This window comes from Rattus rattus, chromosome X (assembly GCF_011064425.1).
Source record: "Rattus rattus isolate New Zealand chromosome X, Rrattus_CSIRO_v1, whole genome shotgun sequence".
NCBI lineage: Eukaryota > Metazoa > Chordata > Mammalia > Rodentia > Muridae > Rattus > Rattus rattus.
Genome location: NC_046172.1, coordinates 3,360,204 through 3,373,444, shown reverse-complemented (window position 1 = coordinate 3,373,444; position 13,241 = coordinate 3,360,204). Strand labels below are relative to the sequence as shown.

The 13,241-nt window shown below is 39.4% G+C and overlaps 2 protein-coding genes across 3 annotated transcripts in view; one reads left to right on the top strand and one right to left on the bottom strand.

Moving 5' to 3' along the window:
• The window catches only part of LOC116888703 (protein Jade-3-like), a 41,549-nt gene extending 38,200 nt beyond the window's left edge, over window positions 1–3,349 (bottom strand). For both annotated transcript variants that reach the window (XM_032889992.1, XM_032889991.1), the window contains exons 1-2: window positions 3,278–3,349; window positions 2,354–2,433 (exon numbers count right to left, since the gene is read on the bottom strand). In XM_032889992.1, coding sequence (XP_032745883.1) covers window positions 2,354–2,433; window positions 3,278–3,326 — 129 coding nt within the window. In that variant the 5' untranslated portion in view covers window positions 3,327–3,349. The remainder of the gene's footprint in view (window positions 1–2,353; window positions 2,434–3,277) is intronic.
• Window positions 1–13,241, top strand: part of Slc9a7 (solute carrier family 9 member A7) — a 631,669-nt gene that overhangs the window by 581,307 nt on the left and 37,121 nt on the right.

Genomic DNA, 13,241 nt, shown 5'->3' with positions numbered 1-13,241 from the left:
GGAATATTACTCAGCTATCAAAAACAATGACTTTATGAAATTCATAGGCAAATGGAGGGAACTGGAAAATATCATCCTGAATGAGGTAACCCAATCACAGAAGAACACAAATGGTATGCACTCCTTGATAAGTGGCTATTAGCCCAAATGCTTGAATTACCCTAGATGCACAGAACACATGAAACTCAAGATGGATGATCAAAATGTGAATGCTTCACTCCTTCTTTAAAAGGGGAACAAGAACACCCTTGGCAGGGAATAGGGAGGCAAAGATTAAAACAGAGGCAGAAGGAACACCCATTCAGAGCCTGCCCCACATGTGGCCCATACATATACAGCCACCCAATTAGACAAGATGGATGAAGCAAAGAAGTGCAGGCCAACAGGAACCGGATGTAGATCTCTCTTGAGAGACACAGCCAGAATATGGCAAATAATTAGGCGAATGCCAGCAGCAAACCACTGAACTTGGAATGGGACCCCCATTGAAGGAATCAGAGAAAGGACTGGAAGAGCTTGAAGGGGCTCAAGACCCCATATGAACAACAATGCCAACCAACCAGAGCCTCCAGGGACTAAGCCACCACCCAAAGACTGTACATGGACTGACCCTGGACTCCAACCTCATAGGTAGCAATGAATATCCTAGTAAGAGCACCAGTGGAAGGGGAAGCCCTGGGTCCTGCTAAGACTGAACCCCCAGTGAACGTGATTGTTGGGGGGAGGGCGGCAATGGGGGGAGGGTGGGGAGGGGAACACCCATAAAGAAGGGGGGGGGGAGGGATTAGGGGGATATTTGCCCGGAAACCGGGAAAGGGAATAACATTCGAAATGTAAATAAGAAATACTCAAGTTAATAAAAAAATAAAAATTTGAAAGCAAAACAAAACAAAACAAAACAAAAAAAAAAAAAAAAACCAAACTCAGGTGACAGTAGATGCTGGCGAGGATGTGGAGAAAGAGGAACACTCCTCCATTGTTGGTGGGATTGTAGACTGGTTCAACCATTCTGGAAATCAGTCTGGAGGTTTCTCAGAAAATTGGACATTGAACTGCCTGAGGACCCAGCTATACCTTTCTTGGGCATATACCCAAAAGATGCTCCAACATACAACAAAGACACGTGCTCCACTATGTTCACAGCAGCCTTATTTATAATAGCCAGAAGCTGGAAAGAACCCAGATGCCCTTCAACAGAGGAATGGATACAGAAAATGTGGTACATCTACACAATGGAGCTATCATAAACAATGACTTCATGAAATTCATAGGCAAATGGATGGAAGTAGAAAATGTCATCCTGAGTGAGGTAACCCAGTGACAGAAAAAGCCACATACTATGCACTCACTGAGACGTGGATATTAGCCCAAAAGCTCGAATTACCCAAATACCATCCACAGACCACATGAAGCTCAAGAAGAAGGATGACCAAAATGCAGATGCTTCAGTCCTTCTTAAATGAGGGAACAAAAATATTCATAGGAGGGGATATGGAGGCACAGTTTGGAGCAGAGACTGAAGGACCGGCCATTTAGTGGCTACCCCACATTGGGTATACAGCCCATATATATACAGCCACCAAAACTAGGTAAGATTGATGAAGCTAAGAAGTGCATGTTGACAGGAGCCGGATATAGATGTCTCCTGAGAGGCACAGCCTAAGCATGTCAAATAGAGGTGAATGCTAGCAGCAAACCATTGAACTGAGAACAGGATCTCTGTTGGATTAATTAGAGAAAGGATTGAAGGAGCTGAAGGGGCTTGCAACCCCATAAGAACAACAGTACCAACTAACCAGAGCTCCCAGGGACTAAACCACTACCCAAAGACTATACATGGACTGACCCTGGGCTCCAGTTGGGCACCTGGAGGTCCTGCCAAGGCTGGATCCTCCAGTGGAATATCAGGGGCCAGGAAGGGGGGGAGTGGTTGTAGAAGGGAACACCTTATAGAAGGGGCGGGGGAGCGGATACAGGGCTTATAGACAGTTAGCTGTGAACGGGAATAACATTTGAAATATAAATTAAAAAATCTAATTTAAAAAAAAAGATCTTGGGATCTTTCAAAGATCCCCCTAGTCTTGGTCTCTTTGATTTCTTAGCTAGGAGAGGACTACTGTAAAGCTGAGAACTTATTCTTCAAATGAAATTGGTGTAAAAATTACTATTTTTCTAGATGAGAAAAGAAAATTCTCTTTTGGAAAATAAGTATTATCATAATTAAATGAGCCTATCTATATTGGCTCACTGTTATATATTTTACTTGGCACATTTACAAATTCTAGGTATTGTTAACATATTGGCAGGAGGCAGATACTAGTTTTTAAGTGTAAAATTGAACATCTGATCTCACCTCAGCAGACTTCTTGTGTTCCTTAGGATTTTTTGACTTTTTCCTATACATTGAGCCAGAAGTAAAGGAAGTGGAAGGACCTGCAAAAAAATAATTAGAAAAAATACTGAAACATATTCCCCACTACTTTAAATGTCAACTAAGTAACTAAGTAGTTAACTAACTATATATATTAAAGATATTATACAAGACCATAAGATCTCATAGTACTGAAGAAATTATTCAACTGTACCCAAGAGTCTCAATGGAGTTTAATTATTAATGACATTTAATAGTGACAACCCAGATTATGAAAGCTTTAAAAATGGCTGTGAAGATTCAACTTGCATAATCACGTCTCACAATATTTTGGAATAGTTGAATTTGTGTTCTGCCTGGAGGAAAAAAAAACTACTAAGAAAGAAAGAAGAAAGAAAGAAAGGAAGGAAGGAAGGAAGGAAGGAAGGAAGGAAGGAAGAAAGACAGACCGGCAGGCAGACAGGTAGACAGCTAGCCACCCTAGAAATACTAGGAATGTAGAATAAATAATCTGTCAGCATTTCCCTAAAGGTTATTATAACGTTTTAAACAAAATAATGATTGACCATCAACCAAACATTTAGTACCTTAGTTATAATCAAAATCAGGATCTACAGTTTATATTTTCAATCTTTCTAGAGAAGTTCTGTTAAAGCATTGGTAGATTTACGTTTTGTTAAATGTAAATTTAAAGTGAAAAATCCAAGTGCTACATAACACATATAATCTATTCTCTACTTAATTTATAAATTTCTAATGAAATTAAAGGAGTTAAAAATGGATTCTGACCTTTCCTTCTCAGAAATATTTTAAATGTTGGATCAAACATGAAACAAGTTATTCTCAAGTCAAAAAAAAGATCCTCAAGGGCCACAGACACGTAGGTTACTAGCTAGTTCTACTCACATTCATCTGAACTCTCACTGCTGCTGACAGGTCTATGACGTTTCATCATGGTGCATCCTGGGAAAGAGAAAAATGATCAATATATACTTGTCCTAGAAGTCAGTTAACATTGTGCCACATTGAGAAGCTGACAAAAGAACTGCTATGAATTAAAAAACAACCAAGATCATAATAGTGAGATCGTCAACAAACTACAACAAAATAACAAAAGCAAACAAAATAAAAACAAAAAACAGTGTTCCCTAGACCCAGGAGTAGCAGCAGTAGGCAAAAATTAGAAACTGAATGGTTTCTATCAAATATACTCTCATATGACCTAGAGTAACAGGAAGAGAATACTATTAAATCCTACAATACAAAGTATATCCAAGGTTTGGTAAGACCATAATATTAGTCCAAATCACAGATCCTGAGTGGTACACTACTGGCCAGAATCAAATGACAGGATCTAGCTGGGTTATCTACAGTCAGAAACACCATAAAGTACATGAAAAGAAACAGCAGTCATGAAGACATAGCTGTCAAGGGCCTAGAATGAAACAATTATAAAACCCAGATGGCTAAAAAGAAGGTGGCTGAAGAAAGAGAATGACCACACAGCCCTTCTTCCTGCCCCCTTTTTTATTCCCATTTCCCAAATAGGAAGCCTAATCTAAAATATTTCAACATACACATAACTTTTCTTCTTCTCTATTTATTTATTATATACACAGTGTCTTGCATGTATACCTGCATGTCAGAAGAGGGCACTAGATCTTATTATAGATGCTTGTGAGCCAGCATGTAGTTGCTGAAAATTGAACTCAGGACCTCTGGAAGAGCAATCACTGCTCTCAACCTTTGAGCCATCTCTTTAGCCCATAAGCTTTCTTTTCACAGTTCCAATATTGTAAAGCTTTGGACTGTATCTTCTACTGCTTCCTGTGTTGCCAACAATAGACTATAAGAATCCATCACCTTTCTGGGAACACATTCAAAACTAGAGTTAAGGAAGACACAAACATTTAAAAAGAGTATGGAACATCTGGCTTTAGATAGTAGCATTAGCTGTTGAACAGGGGGCAACAAATTAAAAATAGGTGATAGTGAGGAAGGCAAGAATGCATTTTCCCAAAGTGTGGCAGGCAAGCATAAAACTGGACCATGTTGTGTGTAGGCAGAAGAAAGGTCGACTGGATACTTTTACATAGATGCCAACAAAATCAAAGGCATCAGCCAAGGAGAAGATATACTAGTGTAGTGTTTGGAGAATCCCAAAAAGAACATTCCTGGAAAAAAAGCCATCATCACTGGGATTAAGAAAATGTGGAGGGGTTGGGGATTTAGCTCAGTGGTAGAGCGCTTGCCTAGCAAGCGCAAGGCCCTGGGTTTTGTCCCCAGCTCTGAAAAAAAGAAAAGAAAAAAAAAAGAAAATGTAGAAAAATAAGACCTAACAGCTTATCTTTAAAAGGTTACTAATGAGTAATTCCACTGCCTAATTTATAAAAAAAATAAATGTCTTGTGGCTTTTAATATATACCATAATTTAATTCATATACTAGAATTCAGATCATGAATGCTTAGCAATGTTGATTGTTAGACAGTTTTAAGTAAAATGGATTTATAATAAAGTGGGTATGATCTTTTTAAATATAACAATTTCAGTTGGCATAAAGATTGTCACTACTCTCACGTTCTCAAAATAGGGCTGGACTTAATTAGCAATGTTCAACTTTTCACTAAGATGGGGTGTTACCACATTATCTGTATCCATTCCTCTGTTGAAGGGCATCTGGGTTCTTTCCAGCTTCTGGCTATTATAAATAAGGCTGCTATGAACATAGTGGAGCACATGTCTTTGTTATATGTTGGGGCATCTTTTGGGTATATGCCCAAGAGAGGTATAGCTGGATCCTCAGGTAGTGCAATGTTCAATTTTCTGAGGAACCTCCAGACTGATTTCCAGAATGGTTGTACCAGTCTGCAACCCCACCAACAATGGAGGAGTGTTCCTCTTTCTCCACATCCTCGCCAGCATCTGCTGTCACCTGAGTTTTTGATCTTAGTCATTCTCACTGGTGTGAGGTGAAATCTCAGGAGGTTGTTTTGGTTTACATTTCTTATGACTAAAGATGTTGAACACATTTCTTTAGGTGTTTCTCTTATTCACATTCCTCAGCTGTGAATTCTTTGTTTAATTTTAAACCCCATTTTTTTAATGGAGTACTACTCAGCTATCAAAAACAATGACTTTATGAAATTCATAGGCAAATGGATGGAACTGGAAAATATCATCCTGAGTGAGGTAACCCAATCACAGAAAAACACATGGTATGCACTCACTGATCAGTGCATATTAGCCCAAAAGTGCGAAATTACCCAAGATAAAATCCACAGACCACATGAAGCTCAAGAAGTAGGATGATCAAAGTACAGATACTTCAGTCCTTCTTAAAAGGGGGAACAAACATATTCATAGGAGGAGATATGGAGACAAAGTTTGAATCAGAGACTGAAGGAATGGCCATTCAGAGCCTGCCCCACCTGGAGAAGCCCTTGGTCCTGCCAAGGTTGGAACCCGCAGTGTAGGGGAATGTCAGGTGGGGGAGTCAGAAAGGGAGGATGGTTGGGGAGGGGAAACACACTTATAGAAGAAGGAGAGGGAATGGAATAGGGGGCTTATGGATGGGAAACCAGGAAGGGAATAACATTTGAAATGTAAAGCTGAGAAAAAAAACAATCTACAAGCAAGCAGATGATCCCTGCCCACAGCTCCATTACTGCTCCCAAACCCGTGGGATAGAGAGAGCTCAATGCCTGGACAGGTAGGCACTCCTGAGACTGCACAGCGGAAGAGACCACCAATACTGCCCACACCTGCCCACATCCCTGGCTCAAGAGGAAACTGTATACTGCCCCTGAGAACCGGTAGATAGGGGCACTGGAGCTGCAGGTCCCCTGCGCCCGAGACACCGCTGGAACCTGAAGGGACAGGATCAACAGTTCTCAGCACCCAAATCCCGTGGGAGGGAGAGCTAAACATTCAGAGAGGCAGACACGCCTGGGAAGCCAGAAGAGACTACACTCTGCCCACATTTCTGACTCCAGAGGAAAACACCAAAAACCATCGGGGACCCCGGTGCACGGGGGCTCCCGGAAAGGGCTGCACAGGTCCTCCTGGTTGCTGCCCTCAGGGAGAGCTCATAAGCAACATCCCACGAAAAGCAAACTTGAGCCCCCGGGACCACAGGTAAACCAATTTTTCACTCCAACTGACCTGCCTGGTGAACACAGGACACAGACCCACAGGAAAAGCCGAAGACCTGTAGACAGGAAAAACTACACGCCCGAAAGCAGAACACTCTGTTCCCATAACTGGCTGAAAGAAAACAGGAAAACAGGTCTACAGCACTCCTGACACACAGGCCTATAAGACAGTCTAGCCACTGTCAGAAATAGCAGAACAAAGTAACACCAGAGATAATCTGATGGCGAGAGGCAAGCGCAGGAACCCAAGCAACAGAAACCAAGACTACATGGCATCATCGGAGCCCAATTCTCCCACCAAAGCAAACACTGAATATCCAAAAACACCAGAAAAGCAAGATCTAGATTTAAAATCACATTTGATCATGATGCTGGAGGACTTCAAGAAAGACATGAAGAACTCCCTTAGAGAAACGCAGGAAAACATAAATAAACAAGTAGAAGCCTATAGAGAAGAATCAAAAAATTCCCTGAAAGAATTTCAGGAAAACATAACTAAACAGGTGAAGGGTTAAAAATGGAAATAGAAGAAATAAAAGAAAGAACACAGGAAACAACCTGGATATAGAAAACCAAGTAAGTAGACAAGGAGCGTTTAATTTCTGTTTTCCATGACCTGTCCATTTTCTTATTTACATTTGGAGTTATTATTCCTTTTCTAGGGTTTTCTGGGTAACATCCCCTAACCCATCCCCCACCCTTCTACATGGGGTGTTCCTTCTCATCCTCCCATTACCACCCTCCCGCCAACAATCATGTTCACTGGGGGTTCAGTCTTAGCAGGACCAAGGGCTTCCCTTTCCACTGGTGCTCTTACTAGGCTATTCATTGCTGTACCTATGAGGTTGGAGCCCAGGGTCAGTCCATGCATAGTCTTTGCAGTGTCAGCCCATGTCTTAACAAACTTCATTAAAACAAAAACAATTTAAGACAATAAATATAGAAATTGAAGTAGAAATAAAAGTAGTATATTTTCTAACTATTCCCTATTAAATGCACAAATTTAATTGTGGAAGCACTTTGTGTAATTGCATAGGGATATTTCTCTCTTTATATCTATCTATATATAATATAGAAACACATATATGTATATATAAATATATACATGTATGTATGTATGTATGTATGTATGTATGTATGTATGTATGTATGTATGTATGTATGTTACTGCCAAACATTTATAGTTCTATTTGTCAGGAGTGATAAGGTATACCTTGTATCCCAGCTTCTTGGGAAGATTAGGCAGGAAGTGTTCCAAGTCCCATGCCAGCCTAGGCTACATAGTAAGACACTTTCTTAAAAGAATAAGCAAAATTAAAAACAGAAATAAATTCCTAGCCTATGGGAGCTTTCCTAAAATATTTAGCTGTTAGTGTTCTAGTGTCACAGTAACAAATTACCATTAAGATAGTGGCCTAAAACTACAACATTTATTTTTATGTTCCGGTGGGTCAGAAATATAGTGTGGCTTCACAGGATAAAACTAAAATGCCAGCAGAGCTGCATCTCTTTCTAGAGGTCCTTTAGAGGATTTATTTCCTAGCCAAGCCTAGTTTCTAGAGTATTCATATTCAATCCATGGATCCTGGCCATGTAAACAATGTTACATTTCTCTGATAATAATAACTTTTATTATCAGATCTAGATCTATATTCCATTTTTCCACTTCTGAAGACCCCTATAATTATATTCAGCCCAACCAAATAATCCAATTTTAGTGTCCTTATTATAATCCCTGTTTAGGAACCTTAATTTTCCTTTGCTATGTAACCTAATGTATTGAGGACTGATACATTTTTACCTTATTTTTAAAACACTTCCATATAAATATGCTCAATCTATTTTGACAAAAAGTATACATATAGTGTTGGAACAGTATTAGAGTGAGGACCTCAGCCAAAGTCTAACTTGTTATAAAAATTTAATTCAAGATGGATCATATACTAAGGGTAAAATGCATGAAATCTTTAAATCTGCATACTAATACAATGGACATGCTTAATTTTTTACATGAAGAATAGAATATTAGGGGATTGATACATCAGACAAGGAGAATGTCAGTATTTTCCAAACCTGGTTATTTTTTTAAGAATACTTTTGTGTGTGTGGTGAGGGAGAAAATACGCATGCATATCTGTGTGTGTGTGTGTGTGTGTGTGTGTGTGTGTGCGCACGCGCGCGTGCTCACGCACACATGCCCAAAGCCAGAAAAGGTGTTGGATTCTCCAGAGCTGGAATTACAGGCGTTTTAAGCCAAATGGTTGCTGTGAGTAGAACTTTGGTCCTCCCAACACTGTTAATCCACCTCTCTCTGTCCCCATTTATTAATATTTTGAATTTCTCTCTCTCTTTCCTTCCTTCCTTTTTTGATTTTTTTCTTGTTGTTGTTATTATTATTATTGGTGTTTGAGACAGGGTTTCTCTATGTAACAGCCCTAGTTGTCAATGGAATCCATTTTGTAGACCAGGCTGGCCTGGAATTCAGAGATCAGCTTGCCTCTGCTTCTCTGGTGCTGGGATTAAAGGTGTATACTACCATACCTGGCTGGATATTTTGATTTTTCTGTCAGTGCTATGTGTGTCACTTCACACAAAGACAAGATGGCAGAAGTATATTTAGAACCAATTCAGAAATTGCTGAAAAACGTGTCCTAATACCAAGCCAATTTTTATGGAAAATTAAAGCCAATATTTTTAAAGACAAGGCCTTACTATGTAATCCTAGCCGGCCTAGAATTTTCTATGTAGACCAAGCTGATCTAGAACCCTAAAAAACCCACCTGGACTACTGGTGTGTTCTATACCAGGCTATAAGTACCCTTTAAAAAAGGATGTAGCTATTATTTTATGTGTCTGTATCTGAATGAGTGCATATGTATCACATGTATGCAAGAGACTGTGGAGACCAGAAAAGGTAGTTGGATCTCTTGAACAGGAGTTACAAGCAGTTATGAACTGCTATGTGGGTGCAGGGAACTGAGACCAGGTCCTCTGCAAGACTGCTTTTAACTGCCGAGCCATTTTTCTAGTCCTATCAAACATAGTTTCACATATCCTAACACAATACTATCCAAATACATACTAATTTGATGCCTACATCCCAAAGAATGATAGTAGAAATACAGTAAAAAGTCTTTGCTTGCTATATTGTTTCTGTAAGAGAAGAAAACTTTGTTTAATAACAGCCCTACAATATATAACATATATATGTATATATATATATATATATATATATATATATATATATATATGACCAAGCTTCGGGCAGAATTAACTGGCATTTGCATGGTACCACAGCAGAAGCAATGTAAAATACACAGGCTGTGTATTCAGAACCAAGGCAGCTATGAAATCATATGATGTAAAACAGAAGTGTACTTTGAGAAAAATCTGATTCACTATGCTCTTGGTTTTGAATCAAATTTAGTCATCATGATCAGAAACCTTTTATTATTCCCAAACTTTTCATGATTCCCATATTCATTCATGGGATTCCTCCCTATTTGGGGTCATGACCATTAGTATAAGAAACTATGATATAACACATATATGTACAGAATTAAAACAAAACCCCATCAACCCCCTATTAAACTTCTTGCTTCTCAAGAGTAGCACAGATGAACTGGGCAACAGTGGTGGCATGTGCCTTTAATCCCAGCAGAGGCAGAGGCAGGCAGATTTCTTTGAGTTCAAGGCCAGCCTAGTCTACATAAGAGAGTTCCAGGACAGCCAGCGCTGTTAGACAGAGAAACCCCATCTTAGAAAAACAAAACAAAATGTAGTACAAATGATCAATAAATATGTGAAAATGCATAACATTCATAACCATTAGGGAAAACGAATCAAAAACTACACTGAAACTGGGAAGTGGAAATGCATGCCTCTTATCTCAGTACTTGGGAAATCGAGGCAAAAAAAACCAAGGAATTCACAAGTACTATCTATCTAAAGAAAGTTTGGAGGCTAGAGACTTTATCTCAGGAAATCAACCAACCAACCAACCAACCAGCCTACCCATCCACCAACCAACCAGCCTACCCATCCACCAACCAACCAGCCAACCAGCCAACCAACCAACCAGCCAACCAGCCAACCAACCAACCAGCCAGCCAACCAGCCAACCAACCAACCAGCCAACCAGCCAACCAGCCAACCAGCCAACCAGCCAACCAGCCAACCAGCCAACCAACCAACCAACCAACCAAAAAACTAAAACTACCAAGATTTTATCTCACTGTCATCAGAATCAAAAAGCAACAAATACAGGTAAAAATATGGGGACTGAGGGTGAACAGAAAAACTTTTTCTATACAATGTTGTAAATTAATACAGCCACTTTGGAAATCAGTATTGAGGTTCCTCAAAAACTAAAAACAGAACTACAATATGTCCCAGTTATACTATCCCTGGGAATATATACAAATGAATCTAAGTCATCATACCACACAGACATCTACACATCTATGTTTATTGTGGCACTACTCATAATAGTCAGGATGTAAAATCAGTCTAAATACCAATAGATAAATGAATAAAGAAAAAATGTGATATGTGTATACAAAATAGTTTTATGAAATTAGTCTACAGGATGATGAGTGGAAGTAGAGATCATATTAAGTGAAATAAGCCAGGTCAGAAAGACAAATACCATGTATTGCTCATATGTAGAATATACATTTAAATGTGTGTGTGTGTGTGTGTGTGTGTGTGTGTGTGAGAGAGAGAGAGAGAGAGAGAGAGAGAGAGAGAGAGAGAGAGAATGAGAGTACATCAATAGGTCCTAATAGCATAATACCTGTTGCAACACTGAGGAGAGCTGGCCCTGGATGTGGGGGGTTGCTGGTGAGCCAGCCCTGAGGGCAAGACAGCAGGAGAGCCAGTGGGCTGACCAGCTCAGATAACCTCTCAGGGCTTTGAATTGGCTCACTCCATCATCTCCCCCATTGATGAGCTGCTGGAGTCCATGAAAAAGGGCCAGTTCTATAGATTCAAAACTGCAGAATCTTCATAAAACAGAGCAACAACAGGATATTCAAGAGAAATCTCAGTGAGGTTTCTGTATCAATAGAGAATAGAAGCCAGACGCCTCATACCAGACCATTGAAAGCAAGGAAGTGTAGACAAATGGGTATGCCGTGTGACACACCGTAACACAAGGTTGCAAGGGTGGAGGGTAGATATGAGGGGAGAAGGAGGTGAGTGGGATTAAAGTAGGTGATGTGAAATTCACAAGGAACCAATAAAAAGTTGGGGGAAAACTCACTTTAACTGTGATTCTAGATGTTGACTACCTGCTCTGGCTATCATGAAGAATCCAAATTCCAGAGGCATGAATTTAATCAAATTAGGGATCTACCCAATGAAAAAGGTCATATTATAGTAGATAAATTCCAGAATAGCTACATCAAAGGCACCCATGCAGTTGGAAACATTTATAAGAAAGCTCTTCTTACTTCAGCAACCTTTGGCTGAAAACTTGCCCACAGATTTTTAGACTATGATAATATCCCCACCGTGGTCTTTAGCCTCTCTCCCCCACTGGGACAATGGAAGCCATGGAAGATGGAGATATTTATAAATATGGAAAAGAACTGTTAATCATTTTTACTTCAATATACCATTCAATGACCACGAGGAATCAAAATGAATGATGAAACTGGTTTGTGTAAACAGAAAAAAAATGGTTGGGATCTACATGTAGGGAACTGGCTGAGATGAAATACTGAGATGAATATTTTTGTTGTTGCAGTAAAAATGAGAGAAATGAAAACCAACTTTTCATTTCATGCACAGTTGCCCTTCAAACTTCAAATGACAGCTAATGCTGGTGAGGATGTAGAGCAAGGGGAACACTTCTTCATTGCTAGTGGGAAGGCAAACTTCTATAACTACTTTGGAAATCAGTCTGGAGGATCCTCAGAAAATTGGAAGAAATAGTTCTAACTGAAGACCCAGCTATACCACTCCTGGTCATATATCCAAGAGATGCTACAATATACAACAAAGACACTTGCCCAACTATGTTCATAGTAGCTTTCTCAGCTTTATAGCCAGAAACTGGAAATAACCTAAATACCTCAACTGAAGAATGGATAAAGAAAACATGGTATATCTACACAGTGGAATACTATTTAGCTATAAACAGAGACATCATGAATTTTGTAGGCAAATAGATGGATCTTGAGAATATCATCCTGAGTGAGGTAATCCAAAAGGACATGCATGATACTCACTTATAAGTGGATATTAGCCATATAATTCAGAATACCCATGCTCCTCTCCACAGACTCAAAGAAGCTAAACAAAAAGGAAGGCACAAGCGAGGATGCTTGGATCTCACTTACAAGGGGGAATAAAATAATCATAAGACAGATGGAGGTAGGGACCTGGATGGGAGAGGGGATGGGGACGAGAATAAAGGGGTTCAGGATCAGGGTGGTGGGCAGGAGGGATGGCCAGATAGCCATGACAATGAATGGAAACTCCCTTTTTAGAAAAACTGGTCGAACGTCAAGAATCTCAACATTTCTATGGTTGGTAGATAAGCCAATCAATCACACATATATCCTATTTTAGTTTTATGTTTTTATTTTAATAAAGATTTCTGTCTAGTATAAACTTTTGGTTAAAAATAAAACTTACTTATGTGAGCAGAAATTTGATTAGTCAATTTGATTATACCTCACAACCATTAATATTTTTAAAAATTATTAATGGC